Here is a 15,952-nt window from a genome sequence, read left to right on the forward strand (position 1 = left end):
TGTCATCGTTATAATATAGTAAAAGGTCGAAGGAAAACAAATAATTATTATATATTACTTTTTATTTACGCGTGTATGCGGAATGCAAAAAACCGCCATATTGATATTATTATGATCGGTTTTGTTAAGTTACTTGGAATACTGACACCAGGTCTTTTTAGATGAAATTTGATATTTGTGCTTTTTTAAACCGTTTTTAATTTATTCGCCTATTATATCTTTTTTTAAAGTGTCTAATATTTTCCTCATACTTTTCTCTAATTAATATTGCATAAATAATTTTATATTAACAAACAAAATCGATTATAGTGTAGTGCCATCTGTTGGTAATTTAAGGTATCTTTTAGATAGTAAATAGTTTCCGGGCCAAATAAAAGGTGGCGACTCTTCGTTTACTTAGCTGTCAAAATGTACGGAGTGTCCTCCCCCTGCTAGTATTTTATTTCTCAAGCATTACTTGTCCTAACAAAAGTTATAACATTGTGAAAAATGTGTGTAAACTCATAAGTAATATGTTATGCTAAGCAGTAGTAGGATTTTCGGTTATTGTAGTAATCAGTAACTAATCATGGTGCCAGTAGCAATAGAAGGTTGCACCCAGGGTGCCGAAGGTGGAGGAGCTCGAGGTGGATCCATATCGCTAGCATTACTGATAGACTTTATCGTACAAAGGACTTACGATGAACTCACAGTATTGGCTGAGCTGTAAGTATTTTACTGTCGACACAAATACTCTTTCATACAAACATGATAGTACATTTGCAATGTTTTTTTTTCTATTTACAGTTTACCTCGCAAAACAGATATGGAGCGCAAAATTGAGATATATAAATTTAGTGCACGAACGCGACAGTTGTTTGTGCGCTTGTTAGCCTTAGTAAAATGGGCAAGCAGTGCCACAAAAGTGGATCGCTCTGCTCATATTATGGCATTCCTTGACAAACAAGCCTTGCTGTTTGTGGAGACAGCTGATGTTTTGGCCAGAGTAGCTCGTGAGACTCTGGTCCATGCCAGGTTTGTAATTTTATTTTAAAAAATAATTGATACTATATAATAAACTTATGCTTAGATTTTGCGCATAGGCTGATGGACCTTCTGTTATCTATAGTATGAGGCAGGTTCACCCACCCACCAACTGCATTTGTGCAAGTTGTCTCCAGAAAAATAATGTTTTTTTTAAGTTGCAATTTGCGCGTTTGTGCTAATAAATATTAGTGGATTGACTACTAATCTTTTATACCAAACTAACTTAGTAGCACAGATTATGCTTTGCGAGTATAAGTGGTCCAAAATCCAAATATTTGTTACTGCATTTTTACTTCTTCAAGTTCTTCACATGAAAAAGGTTGAAATTCTGATCAAACTTGGTGTTTATGAGACTTGTAAAATAGAATAACATGTGTTAGGAAGCGAAAGGAATATCTGATGGAAGCTAGTTTTTGATGAATAGAATTTAATAAATATGTTGTAGTGATTTGTTTTTCCTGTTGGTGTATTGTTATTACTTTAAAGTAGGATGGGTTGCAGGGAATTCATTGGAAAAGAAGTACAGTTAGTCTTATCACTGGATTTTGAATTCTCTAGGAGTTAATCAAATGTTTCAATACACAGGTTACCAACTTTCCACATGGCAGCAGCAGTAGAGGTGCTGACGCTGGGTACATACAGCAGATTGCCGGCAGTGATCCGGGAGCGGCTGGTCCCGCCTCCGTCGCTGACGGCCGGCGAGCGCCGCACCACATTGCGTGCTCTTGCGCATGTCGTGCGCCAACGCCTTACTACTGCTTCTTTACCTAGCGATATTAGGAATTTGAAGGTAAAGTCCTTAGCTTGAAAATTAATTCATGTTTATTTTGAAACCCTTCATGAGAATCTGAAACCTGTACAATGCTTAAAATTATGTAAAAACTTTTTGTATGGTAGGTGGAGAATGGACGCGCCACATTTACTGTAGGTCAAGAGTTCAGTGTCTCTCTCACTGTGATGGGGGATGCACCCAACTTGCCATGGCGTCTGTTGGATATTGCTATACTTATTCAAGATAGTGAAACTGGCGGTAAGTAATGTGTATAAGTAAGATGCACTTCTAATTGAATGTGTTTATTTCTGTTTCAATGTGCCTTATTTTCCCAGCTTACAAATAAAGAAAAATAAAAAAAGGTAGTCAAGTAAAGTCCAAAGCTTTATCAAAACCCAGAAAAGTAAACCATGTTTGCAATATTCGTATGATATCGGTGAAATACTCTAAGGTACTAATATTGATTATCTTTTGTAGAGGGCAAGCCCCTAGTGCACAGTTCGCAACTAGCGTGGTTGCGCGGAGTGGCACAGGCTAGATTAGCTGCAGCCGGACTTAGCGGAGCATTGACTGCGTTGCGCTACTTCTGTCGCTCGCTCTCTCTCGAGCTGCTCTACACGCAGACGCTGAGACTGTGCCGAGACCGCCTGTCGCGTCATCTCCAAGTAGACAGATATACACCCGGACAGAAACTGCAGGTTTCTTATTGGAGGTATGTTCACAAAGTTGTCTCATTTCGTATTTTATTTCTTGCTATTTGACGGCTGTTTAGAAAAAAACTTTTATTACTGCTTCTTCCAGTCATAACCATAGGAAGAAGGAAGGGTGGGCGATTTCAGGATGCTGTTGTTTTTGAATTTTATGCCTTATAATTATAAGTTTTATTTATAATACCATATCTGAAAATTCACATAATGACTCTCAGATGTCCCTAAACAGTTGGTGGTGGCCATGATTATTTTCAATGGTAAACTGCAAGTATAAGTTCTATTACACAGGGAGCTGGGCTGCGAGCTGGGCTACCGGCTGATCATCGGCGCGGAGGGCTCGCAGCTGTGCGTGTGGCACGTGCCGGCGCTGGCGGGCGGCGAGCGCGTGGCCAGCGCGCTCACGCCGCACGCGCCCTCCATGGAGCGTCTGCTCGCGCACACCGTGCACGTGCGCAGCCGACAGCGCCTCAACGATCTCAAAGTGCTGCTCAATGACTTGGGGGTGAGCTATGAGCATTTTACTTAGTTCAACCGTATTATAATGATCATTTAAACAAATAAGCTGAATTTATAATATTAGTTAGATTAGCTTTTTACTTTGATACAGCTCAACTGTCCCAGGGAAATAATTCTGTTTAAAGTTTCAAAAATGACAAAAACTACCACATCTAAACATTCTCAGTTATTATAATATTAGTTTTATCTATTTTATGCGTGATGTTTTCACCCTCGCCCCGTAGGAACCACTAACCGTACCGGGATAAAATATAGCCTAATTTACTCACAGAATGTAGCTTTCTAATGGTTTAAGATCGGTAGAGTAGTTTTTGAGTTTATCTATCACAAACAAAGTTTTCCTCTCTATAATATTAGTATAGATGAAATCGTATCGTACTTGTATTGAATCGTTCAGTTTATATCACAAGTGGTTTATTGCATGCGCGGTGGTGTTCAGGTGGAGTGCAGCGTGAGCGGCTGGCCGTGCGTGCTGGCGTGCTCGGTGGTGGCGCCGTGCCTGCGCGCGGAGCAGCTGCTGGTGTGCGTGGGCGCGCACGGCGGGCGGCTGCGCGCGCGCGTGCCGGCCTACCCCGCCACGCCGCGCATGCCCGACCTCGCCAACGCGCTCGCCGCCACCAATGTGCCGCTTATTAAGACGCTGCTCACGCAACTGAGGTGAATACGCGCGTCTCTAGGTTTAAAAATAAGAGATTGTATTTTATTGACTATATCAGAAGAATAAATATCCTGTAGTGGAGGTGTATAACGTTAACCCTAATATTACAATGTGACGTCACACGTATTTTAAAAATAGATCTAACCCCCGCACTCAGAGACATTTAATGGTTACTTAAGCCATTTCTTAGTGAAAGATTTCTTTGACTATCCGTCACTAAGTAGTGACTTTAATCATCAAATGTCTGTGAGGAGTGCGGTAGTGAGACGCGATGATTGCTAATGAAGGATTAATAACAATTTCTTCGTTTACTAACTGGACTATACAAGCTGCCGTGTCTCGTCATTAAAAAATGTATCGTATCAAAATCGTGTAACCTATAAAATTGTTAAACAACCCCAATGGTACTAGGTTCTGGTTAGTGGCGCGTCGTTGCGAGAAGACCCTGCAGCACCTGCCAGCGAGCGTGTGCGAGCACCTGCCGTTCCTGCACGGGCCTGACCACCCGCTCAGCAAGCTGTCTCCCGACCGGCTCTACGTCACGCTGCATCGACACACCGATCATATACTGGTGAGCTGTACTACATTACTAACCAATGCATCGTTTTGTTGCTGTAATTTGCTATACAGTTAACTATGTACCTTTTTATCCTCGAAACTAACAAACGGGACAGGTGGACAGACAAGATTTACTTTCGCATTTAGAATATTAGTTTTAGGGTGTTGTTAAATAATGAGCAAAATTAACTCAGAAGATACCTTTTTAATTTCATTTCTGGATTGAAATTTCATTTTTGAATTTCACAAATCATAACCATAAGAAAGTTGGGCCTCTCGTGAACGCGAACCTGGGCGCGGCTTTTCTATAGCAACTTATCGGCGTAATATTGTCTCAGATCGTAGAAATGAAAGAGGTGGCGGCTGGCAGTACAGCGACGACGAGCAACAGCGCCAACAGCGGCAGCGCGTGCTCCGTGGCGCTGTCCTTCCACCTCGCCGGCGCAAGACGCTGCACGCCCGACGAGTGCGAGGACGAGGTACTACTCCCATGTTACTATAGTGTGCAACATTTCTTTTGTAACTGCTTGAGTAATAGGTATGGGTAAGGTGTGTACTAGCCAACATGATTAACTATTTGACTTGATTGTATATACAAATTTATTTATACAATGTTGTATTGTGATATTTTTAATATTTGTATATACGATTCTTCAAACCATACAGACAGAATTGTGTTGCTGGGGAGTTTGTTCCACCACTTCTTCTTCCCAGCAAAGACACATAGGAAGTGGTGAAGGGCGGGCGTTTTGGGGGCTGTCTTTTGTAAATTTGACGTTACTTTGAATAAATGACTTTTGATTTTGAACAATTTTATTTCCGCCCACATTCACATGGGCATAGACATGGGCGAAGGATAGAATAGAATAGAATATATTTATTTGCTTGAAATATGGTTAGGTACAATATAGGTCTTACAAAACAATTATGTTTCTCATATCTCGCCTCATATTCAGCATGCAAATTTTATAGGTATGAAATCTCATAATTCTCAATTACTCAAAAATGGTAAGTTGATGAATGATGGATGAACGAAATAATAATATATTGCGAAGATGCTCAAGATTGCGCTAAGCTGCGCAGTTTTCTTGTAATTCTTTTGATTGCCCTCAGCCTTAGTTCCGTGATGTTTATGATGCAAAGGTATATTTAATTAAAAAGCTATAATGTCTCCAAGGGGGTGGTATTTTCAATTACGTGTTGCTTTCAATAAGTCTGATTTATTATTGCCAAATTTCCACACAAACAATACACTAAACTTATACTGTACTTAAGACTTTTCGCTGATTAAACGTATCTAATTGTTCAAATTAACCTTGAGTTATATATTATCTTCTTACCTACGTCCTTACAAAGCTGAGGTTTATATCAATTTTGAATGGTACAGGGTTCAGCCAGCAGTGCATCAACCTCGACGACAGCGACTCGTGCCTACTTGAAACTGAATTCCTTGGTTGAACTGGACACATTCACTCTCACGCATGGACCTTTTACACCGCTTGATACACCAGGTAAATTTTCTTTTTTCATTTACACATTTACATATATAAGAGAAGATGTATATGAACCCCGAATTATATTGAAGTGTACACATGCAAGCGCGCGTTGGTGTAGGTTCTCAAAATGCGCGTTCTCAAAACGCCCAATGTGTACCCGCTCTTTATGTGTTGCTGGGGAGTTTGATGCGCCACTTCTTTTTCCCAGCAAAAACAGATGTGGAAGTGATGAAGTGCGTTTTGGGGGGTTGTTTTTGTTTTTGACGTTTGAAAACTGTTGATTTATCAGCCTAATTTAAATAAGTGTTTTTTCCTTATGTAAATTAAAAAATCGTTTTAGTCCTTAATAATGTGTTATTTATTACGTTATGTTTGAAGACGTGACTTATAAGTACATCTGTTATCCAGGCATGCAGCCAGGCAAGCGCAAGTTGTCTGCGGCATCGCAGCGCATAGTGCGCGTGCGTCAGCCGGCGTACTTCATCCCCGAGCTCGCGCACGTCGTCGCCGCCGCGGATGAGCGGGTGCCCTTCGTGAACCTGGCTCAAGAGGTTGTTATACAATTTTATAATTTTTTGTCTTATCTAAAATTGCCATTGATCGAAGTAAATATGAATATTGATGTCACTGATTGACTATAAGGCTTGATGCCCATGTCAATTTTTTTGATTTGAATGAATTGGATAGATAAATGGGTCGATTTATTGTATGGTGTTCTAACTAGGATTTTCTGATCGACTTTTTTAGAATGTGTCCGTTGCACTGTTGCTGTCACTAAGTTTTACTTTTCTCCTACAAAAAATCGGCCATCGACTATCAGACGTGGTCGGGCAGCCTCAGACATTTGTGTAGAAATTGCACTTGTAATGCGTGGTATAACAAGCATGTATGTGTTTAGTTGGCGCGTCGCGGCGTGACGCACGGCGGCGTGCAGCCGGAGTGGAGCGGGTCGGCGCTGGGCATGCGCGTGGTGGCGCTGCCGCCGCCCGCCGGCGCCTGTCCGCGCGCCGCCGCCGCGCTGCGCGAGCGTCTGCTGGCCGCCACCATACGACTCACTACTAAGAACCAGGCACGAGTGTGGACGGCGGAGATTGTGTTCCACGGCTCGCCTGTAAGGACACCCAATCCGAGAGAACAAGGTACTGTGCTCAATTGTGTACTTCGTATCTTATTCAGTTTGACGCCCAATAATTACGCATCGAAAGACATTGACTCGTGTAGCATATTGCGTATTCTTATTCTAAAATGATGAGAAATTACACGACGCAGGCAGGAGTCGAGCGCAAAGCCATTTATTTACATCCATTGTATTATTATTATTGTCCTATACTACCTTCCGCCCGCGGTATGACCCGCGTGGTGTATTGATAAAAAGTAGCCTTAGTGTTAAACCAGGGTATCATTTATCTACATACCAAATTTCAACCAAATCGTTCCAGCCGTTTTTACGTGGAAGGATAACAAACATACATCCATACTTTCTCACAAACTTTTACATTTATATTATTAGTAGGATTTCTATTGTTGTTCTTCTATATTAAAAATACATTACTTAATCTTGAACTGTATACTTGTAAAACATGTTACTAACGTCCATGGGTAGCTAACATGGGTAACTATGTTACTAAATGTATACTTGTTATAGGCGAGCGTCGCTGCGTATACCTGCAGTACGACTTGGGCACGGACGCGGGCCGCACGGCCGACGCCTTCCTCGCCGACTGGGCTGCCATTGTGCATCTGCACACCTTACTGCATGATTTCATGCTCAGGCCTGCACATGGTGAGAACTTTTCAAAACTTACAACTATTAAGCGGAAGGAATTAGACCCTATTTTTAACCGACTTCCCAAAAAGGAGGAGGTTCTCAATTCGGCCGGTATGTTTTTTTTTTTTTCTATGTATGTACATCGATTACTCCCGAGGTTTATACACCGATTTACGTGATTCTTTTTTTGTTCGACTCGAATACCTGCCAGTTGGTCCCATAGTCATCAGGTCAGGATCTGATGATGGAAACCCTGAGAAATTGAGGGCAACCTTCGAAAGTTGTAGGCATACATAGGGTAAAAACTCGACACTCAGGTGTACGCCTAAAAGCACTATTCAACAGTGAAGATTTGGAGGTGACCTGATGATGGAGACCAGAGAGGGCCGAGGGAACTCGACAACTGAATATGTAAACTACCTCGTGTTTGAGCTTAAATTATTTGTATTGACAAGACCTTTGCAACAGTGAAGGTTTGGAGCTGACCTGATGATGGAGACCAGAGAAAGTCGAGGGAACTCGACAACTGAATATGTAACATACCTCGTATTTGGACTTATACTCTTTGTATTGATGAGAACTTTCCACTTATATGGATAGTGACAACTATTCGTATTACTGAAAAGCTGTAAATAAAAAACTTTTTTACAAAAAAATTAAACCGACTTCCCAAAACACTAAAAAGCAAAAAAAAAAAAACTAATTTTAGGTGCATCGGCCTAGAAGTCGGTGGCAAAATTAACTTAGTAAAATCCATTAGACACCGACTTCTAGGCCGATGCACCTAAAATTAGTTTTTTTTTTTGCTTTTTAGTGTTTTGGGAAGTCGGTTTAATTTTTTTGTAAAAAACGTTTTTTATTTACAGCTTTTCAGTAATACGAATAGTTGTCATCACCTCAGTAATAATTATTTTTACAAATAATAATATCAGTATACAAGTGTAAATATACATCCGATGCGGCTGAAAATTTCTAGTAGGTGTACAGGGGAGTACATAAGGAACTGTATAGGGTAGTATCACGGAGGAGAAAACACTAGCGGAGATGCCCTAACGCAGGTAGGTCACGCGCCTTCAGGTAGGTCAAATACGTCACGACTACGTCACGGCAGGCGTGGCTGGACACCGCCCATATACCGTCCTTCACATCAAACTGACATCTTTTCATAGTTGTATTTTTACCACAATTTAACAAATTTTATTTGTTTCTCGATTAAAACGATGAAATGCGCTATCATTAATTGTAGAAATTGCTCAGGATCCAAACTCAAACATACCATAGGATAACATTTCACGTGTAAGTAATATTTTAACTTTAAAACATATTTTTTGCTAGAGACATCTGTCGTCCAATAGCTGCATTTCTAGAACCTCTAAGTGAATTTGTATTATTTTCGTATGAGTCTTGTATATTATTGGTACCAATTTTTGCCTTAAAAAGCAGTTTCATTTTTCCTTGCATCCTACAAGTTTTTTTAAAGATTATTTACAAACTAAAACATAATGATATTATTATCATGAAAATTTAAAATTATAAAAACACCATCTTTCGGTAAGTAGTCGACTTACGTATATTTGAAGTAAAATTGTGTTCATCAAGACAGAGAGACCCGTTACAAAATTAAGTGCTACCAGACATCGAAAATTCAATCACCCATTCTTAAAAAAAGTCTTATTTAAAAAAGGTGCAATTATCTTGAAACTAGCTTCTGCCAGCGGTTTCACCCGCATCCCGTGGGAACTACTTCCCGTACCGGGATAAAAAGTAGCCTATAGCCTTCCTCGATAAATGGGCTATCTAAAATTGAAAGAAATTTTCAAATCGGACCAGTAGTTCCTAAGATTAGCGCGTTCAAACAAACAAACAAACTCTTCAGCTTTATAATATTAGTCTAGACTAGCTTCTGCAAGCGGTTTCACCCACATCCCGTAGGAACCTCTGCGTGAACCCGGATAAAAAGTAGCCTATAGCCTTCCTCGATAAATGGGCTATCTAACACTGAAAGAAATTTTCAAATCGGACCAGTAGTTTCGGAGATTAGCGCGTTCAAACAAACCAACAAGCAAACTCTTCAGCTTTATAATATTAGTATAGATTAATCATAGCTCTAATTATGTATTTCTTTTAGTAACCAGTCAGCGTCGTTGTGATCAGTTATATGTAATAAGATCTAAGACTACATTTTATAAAAACAGTGTTTTTGCAATGGCTCCAAAAATTTATAACAGATATAAGATGTGACGAAAATTAGCGTAGATTTATTTATATTCATCATCAGCAATGTTTTACATAGGTATATCACTCTTGCTGTACATACTTTTTGAATGTACCTTTACTCAGAGCAACACCCGACTCACATAAAGTCTGCTATTTAGTGGGTGCGCCATTATGATACAGTTGTGAAAACTCTAATTTGATAAACACTGTCACTGTAATTTTAATTCCCATTTTTCTTGGTGAATTTCGTAATATGGCAACATCGAAAATAACAACGGTCATCGCAGCACGGTTCTAGAACAAATAGAACGAATTTACGTGCTTGTGATGCCATAGTGGCTAGTAGACGAACTAACACAATGACAATAGTTGATACTTAAATTACACCATGGGGGTATTTTAGACCCGTGGTGAATAAAAATGATTTTTCATCGAGTCTCCGTTTAATGGTTCCTGGTAGAATTATACCCATTTCTTTTCTGGGGGAGTAAATAAATTGTTGTGAAGCAAGTTCTCTGCCCAAAATAATACTTATATAAGAATTAATTTTCTAACTTTTTTTATCTCTCTCTTTTTCTTCGTTCATTTCAAATGAATGCTTCTTCAAACTTTCTAATTCAATTACTATTTTAAAAGAATTATTAATTTTGAGTATTTACTTTATTTTTGAGTATGTCACTAGTGGTCGATGTTAGTTTGGGGTTAGATTTTAATCATCCTATTCCACGCTAGATGGATTTACAAAAAATGGGTGGAGCCAGTAACGTTCCTCGTTCCCCGCTCACCCGAATTTTGGCGCGCTGCTTTGTTAGATTTTACGTTAGGGCACCTCCGCTAGTCTTTTCTCCTCCGTGGGTAGTATATAAAGGAGTACATGGGGGGGATATTTGGTTTTGCAAAACAACATTTTCAGAACACGATTCCGCGTCGATATTTCGTTGAATTTACTACTATTTTTGTCGTTTTCCGTGGCACAGAGCGCGAGACGCTATGGTCGGGCGTATGCATCCGTTCGTACACATACCGGTCGCTGGTGGTGGGGTTCGGCACAGCGGCGCGGGCGACGGCCGTGCTGCAGTGGAGCGCGGCGGCGCAGCGCTACTCGCTCGCCACGCCGGCGCATCAGCCCGCTGCTAACGCGCACCATCTGCTGCATCATCATCTCGACCACTATATCAACTGGTGATTATCAACCTCTTTTTTATTTTAACCCAGAAAACTGTTTATCGTTTAAACCTTCCCTAGATCTCTACAAATATTTTTGATACCAAAATAAATTTGGCTTATTTTGGTTTTGACGGTACAGCCGTTCTCGAGTTTTAGGGAGACTAACGAACAGCAATTTATTTTTATAGATATTTAAGATTATTTAAAATACGTTAAACTATCTTTACTGGGCTTGCCCTAATGCGAGAGCTCAGAATTTAATATTATTTAAAAATTACGTTATTTTAATTTTAATTAAATCAATACACTATAATAGTATCCAGTTTGTAGCAAGAATTTGCGTTTGGTCATCGGGATACGTTTGCGCAAAGTACTTGTCCATAAAGCATTGTATGGTTATTTCCATCACGACTGGGTCACACCTCATCGTCACTAGCGATTCTTGCCACATAACATGCTAGAAACTACGATAAATACTTTAGTTAAAATATATTTTATCCAGCCACAAAGACCTGATGTCGTTCGGCGTGGTGCTGCGCGAGACGTACGGGCCGCTGCTGGCGCTGTCCCGACTGCCGACCCTGCCGCAGCTCGGGCTGCATCACGTGCGGACACTCATGCCCACGCCTACCTTCACGCTGTTAGCACACTCCTGGAGAAAGGTAACTTTGTAGCTAGTCTAATGGTCGTTCAAAATATTTTAAGTGTTGTGTTATATAGGAATTGGACATTACTTTTATGGGGGCAATGTTAAAATTGTAGCTGTAGTAGCGAATCAGCAGATAGATAAAATATTAAGAACGGCTGGATGCTGAAATGAGGCAACCCTCTACCATGCGCCATGCGCGCTAATATAATTTGCATTTCACGCATGATATTTTATGCAAAAAATATTGTGAAATGCGTCGTGTTACAGTAATTGTTAATGTATACATTTTGCTACAAATTATTAGTTGCGCACTTAACAAAGTTGCGCACTTAACAAATTTGCGCAGAGGACGCGCATTTAGGAATAAATCATAATGAAAATAAAACTTATAACTATCATACTATCCTCTTAGATCCGCATAGTATACGCGGGCGCGTACTCTCTGGAAGTAGGCATCCGGGGCGGCGGCATCATCACGATACGCGACGGAGCTTACTCCAAGTTCGACCGCAACACTGTCGTCGACGAGTTCGCTCCTGCACTCGGTTTGAAGGTAAATAACATAACCATGTCTTCCTTACTAATGTCCTTTGCAGAGCTGGATGGATTTTAAAGGATAATGTAACATTACTTGACTCACAGGCATTCCTATCGCGGTACGTTGAAGACAATATGAGCGCAAGACTGTTAGCTGAAGACGACAACCCGCCTTCGCCCATGTCGCCCATGCCTCCAGGTAATAAAGACACAGAAAATAATAAGGGATAAACACAAACACATACAACAGTGATCTCATATAAAATGACTCTTTCGGTCTTTTCTCAGGTGGTTTGAGGTTCCCGGCGCCGTTAACACCGCCGCAGCCACATACGCCGCACTCCGCGCCTGTCACCCCTCACCCAGCATCGCCTGCGCAGCACCAGGTACTTATAAACTGTGTCAAAGACCGCTCATAACGTCTGTCTTGTAGAAGTAGAATGAGCAGTATGAGCGTACACATTTGTCTGTTTACAGATGGGTGGAGGATCGTTCAACCTGACGTCCCCGCCTGGAGGCGCGGGCGGGGCGGGCGGTGGCGCGGGGGGCGGCATCTCGGCGTCGCCCGCGTCCCCCATGGCGCCGTCCCCTCACGCTGCGCCCGCCGCCTCCCCGCACCCGCCGCCCACCTCCCCCTTCACGGCCTGGCCCGCCTCGCCCTCGCTGCCACGCCCCTCGCCCGGACACCACCCTTCGCCCAGGCATCACATTGATCATAAAGGTTAGTTTTATATTCTTAAATCCATGATATGATAGCATTTTGTTTATCTAAATACTTGTTATTAATTCAAAAGAGTTTTATATCATATTGTACATAGAAAAATGCTCGAAATTTTAATAATATATATAACGACCCTATGTATGTATGAGACCCCACTTTAGGTTTCCCTCAAATTCCACTCAATCAATCAAAATTTGGATGGTAGTATAAAGTGTAAAGTTTTTGCCGAACTTGATAGTGTCTCGCAACTGTTATGTCATATCTCCACTACCTATTGATACCTTACATTTTTTGCGCAATGTCTCGCACAATGTCTGGATGCACCAAATATAGATGTATAAAGAAATGTATTGTACAATGAGTCGCCCGTCCCGGTGTGCAGCAGGCCCCCAGGCGAGCTCGAGCAGCTCGCGCGGCGGCTCTGGGCGCGGCTGGGCGGGGGCTCCGGCGACGCCGCTGGCGGTGTGCAAGCTGGAGACGCTGTGCACGCCGGGCGAGGCGCCGGCGGGCGCGCCGCCGGGGCCGGCGCTGGCGCCGCTGCAGCGCTTCCTCGCCTGCGTCTACATGAAGCGCACGCTGCAGCGCTTCGTGCAGCAGGAGGAGTTCGTCAGTATACGTGTTCTATTGCTCATATGTTTATGGCTGAAGCATTAATGCTTTATCCTTATCTTGAACTTGAACTTATTTTAGTGTATTTCATACTAAAGATTCAATTCCATCCTCCGAGGCTTTTTTCTAACTACGTTGGGGTCGGCTTCCAGTCCAGTTTAACCGGATGTAGCTGAGTACCAGTGCTTTCAAGGAGCGACTGCCCTATCTGACCTCTTCAACCCAGTATTAGGTTGCCCGGATAGGCAATATTGGGTTGCCCGGATAGGCAACCCAATACCCCTTGGTTAGGTTATTGGCCAAGGATGATGATACTAGAGATTCAATTAATGTGTACAAAAGAAAAACTATTTCGTTACTACATCGTTGTTGATGTGGCTTTGTGTACACAGTTAACACTAGTGTCGGTGGAGGCGACGAGCCTGACGTTCCGCTGCGAGAGCGCGGGGCTGGCGGCGCGCGTGGCGCTGCACCCGCAGCACATGCAGTCGCTACATCTGCAGCTCACGCCGCTGCCCGACCACAACAAGGAACAATGGTCCGCTGATGATCTGCAGGTTTGATATGAATCATCATTATAATCATTTATTTGTATGTATGTATTTATTTATATATTTGTTTGTGTATTTGTATTAATATTGATGTATTTATTGAGTATTCAATGTTTTATTCAGCTACCTTATTTTTGTCTCATTGGCTAATGCACCTACCGCGTTTTCATGCATCACATATTATACCCTAACATTGACTAGAAAGAATGCCTATGGCATTAAGTCCGCCTTTGTAATGTTTAAATATAGTTTAAATAAAGAAATATATTTATCGCTTGTACTTACTTACTTACTTATGCCATTTCATTCCGTAATTAGCATTATAGGTCGCACTTACTACCTGCGACGATGTAACTAAAGATACACGGACGAAGTTATAAGCAAAGCGCTTATTAATTATTTTCATCATTTTGCTGCCTTATGGAGTAATTTTCGGGCACCCGTAGCACGGATCGCTGCAGTGAGTAAGTAGGTGTGTTATGACGCAGGTGATGGAGAAGTTCTTCGAGCAGCGCGTGGCGATCGCGCCGTACCGCGCGACGGCGCTGCAGGGCTGGACGCGCACGTGGGGCGCGCCGGGCGCGGCGCTGGGCTCGCTGGTGGCGCTCATGCGCGCCGAGCTGGCGCCCGCCGCGCCCGCGCTGTGGCAGCTGCACTGGGCGCTGCGCATCCCGCCCGCCGCGCCGCCCATCGTGCCCGCCGGACAGCCCGCCGTGCTGCTGGCTAAGCATAAGATACTCTTCTTTGTAAGTCTACCACACGATTATCACTTGATTCCATTTATATATTATATTGTATATTTCTTTTTATTTCCCTCAAATCCAAAATTTACATTTAGTTTTCTTGTACTCACAGCGCAGATTATATGTATTCCGTGTGTATGTATTATTTTTTTAATGTAATCATTAGTTTGTAGGAGACTGTTTGTTTCCTAAATAAATAAAATAATTAAGCGTATAGGCCGAATCATATATGCATAATATGCTTTGAATTTGATTTAACATACCGCATCTGCACAGATCTGCCTGACGCGCGGCGACACGCAGCTGGTGCTGCCGCTGGTGTACGACATGCAGCTCAACGTGACGCAGCTGGCGGACAAGCAGAACGCGCAGCCGCACCTCATCGCCGTCAGCTTGCATCTCAAACGGTACGTTTTGAAATGTTTATATTGGCCTGCGGTCTTATAGGTACTTTGATATAGCTATACAGAAAAAGGTGCGTATAGCCTTATCCGTTAAATGGACTAAAATACAAAAGAAAAACTACCCAGAAAATGTCGCATAGAGCCGAACAAACCCTTCAACTTTTCTGATATAGGTTAAAAGCTTATCCTTTATTTTCAACCATGTAGACTGAAGTTCAAAAGCGCATTTATTTTGTTCAAAATATGTAAACAAAAACTTGTTCAGACACTTCATTTTAGATGATCATATTTTGTGGGTTGTTATATGAAAGTGGTTGTACTGTGCCAGGTTCAACGAGTTCAGCCAGTCGCACGCGGAGTGCACGCTGTGGCCGGCGGTGCGCGACCTGCTCACCAACTTCACGCTGCCGCAGGAGGCGCCGCAGCCCGCCGCGCCGCCGCCGCCATAACACCACGCGTACCACGACCTGCTGTAGCGTGACACCACTCCAACACTGACCGCTGTCACCTATAGTGTGTATCGTATTCAGCCTGGCCCTACGAGTAACGAAGCGTGAAAACGAACTGCCCGTATTCAACGGTAGAAAGTTGAAGACACCATTGTGGCTAGCCTTATAAACTTATGTTTGTACAAAGAATGTAGCTGTAAGTTGTAAGCTCAATACCGCTGTCCTCATCAATTAGTATAGCGGAAAGTTTGACTGTTGCTGATTGTTAAAATTATAGTTTTTTAATCAGTGGTCGATCAAGAGTTTTTATAAACTGTAAATTATTATTTAATAAATGAATAATCTCACAAATATATAGTTTTACTAAGTTTTTTCCGCCGTTTCAGATAAAAAGTAAACTA

The 15,952-nt window shown here is 42.0% G+C and overlaps 1 protein-coding gene across 2 annotated transcripts; it reads left to right on the top strand.

Moving 5' to 3' along the window:
- The first annotated feature begins 431 nt into the window (after positions 1–431).
- On the top strand, positions 432–15,902 carry LOC124643814 (mediator of RNA polymerase II transcription subunit 14). 2 transcript variants are annotated; one of them, XM_047182919.1, is made up of 24 exons: positions 432–705; positions 787–1,014; positions 1,612–1,816; positions 1,924–2,056; positions 2,276–2,510; positions 2,797–3,010; positions 3,464–3,681; positions 4,094–4,253; positions 4,579–4,719; positions 5,628–5,751; positions 6,145–6,287; positions 6,635–6,875; positions 7,382–7,519; positions 10,699–10,903; positions 11,391–11,550; positions 11,950–12,090; positions 12,180–12,273; positions 12,363–12,460; positions 12,552–12,795; positions 13,178–13,401; positions 13,797–13,961; positions 14,444–14,701; positions 14,975–15,105; positions 15,431–15,902. In XM_047182919.1, the coding sequence occupies exons 1-24, from the start codon at positions 569–571 to the stop codon at positions 15,549–15,551; spliced, it is 4,158 nt and encodes a 1,385-aa protein (XP_047038875.1). In that variant the 5' UTR covers positions 432–568; the 3' UTR covers positions 15,552–15,902. The 2 variants fall into 2 exon arrangements, with proteins under 2 accessions (XP_047038875.1, XP_047038883.1); XM_047182927.1 differs by having other exon boundaries at positions 13,181–13,401.
- Positions 15,903–15,952: the final 50 nt, after the last annotated feature.

Source organism: Helicoverpa zea, chromosome 2 (genome assembly GCF_022581195.2).
Source record: "Helicoverpa zea isolate HzStark_Cry1AcR chromosome 2, ilHelZeax1.1, whole genome shotgun sequence".
NCBI classification, from domain to species: Eukaryota; Metazoa; Arthropoda; class Insecta; order Lepidoptera; family Noctuidae; genus Helicoverpa; species Helicoverpa zea.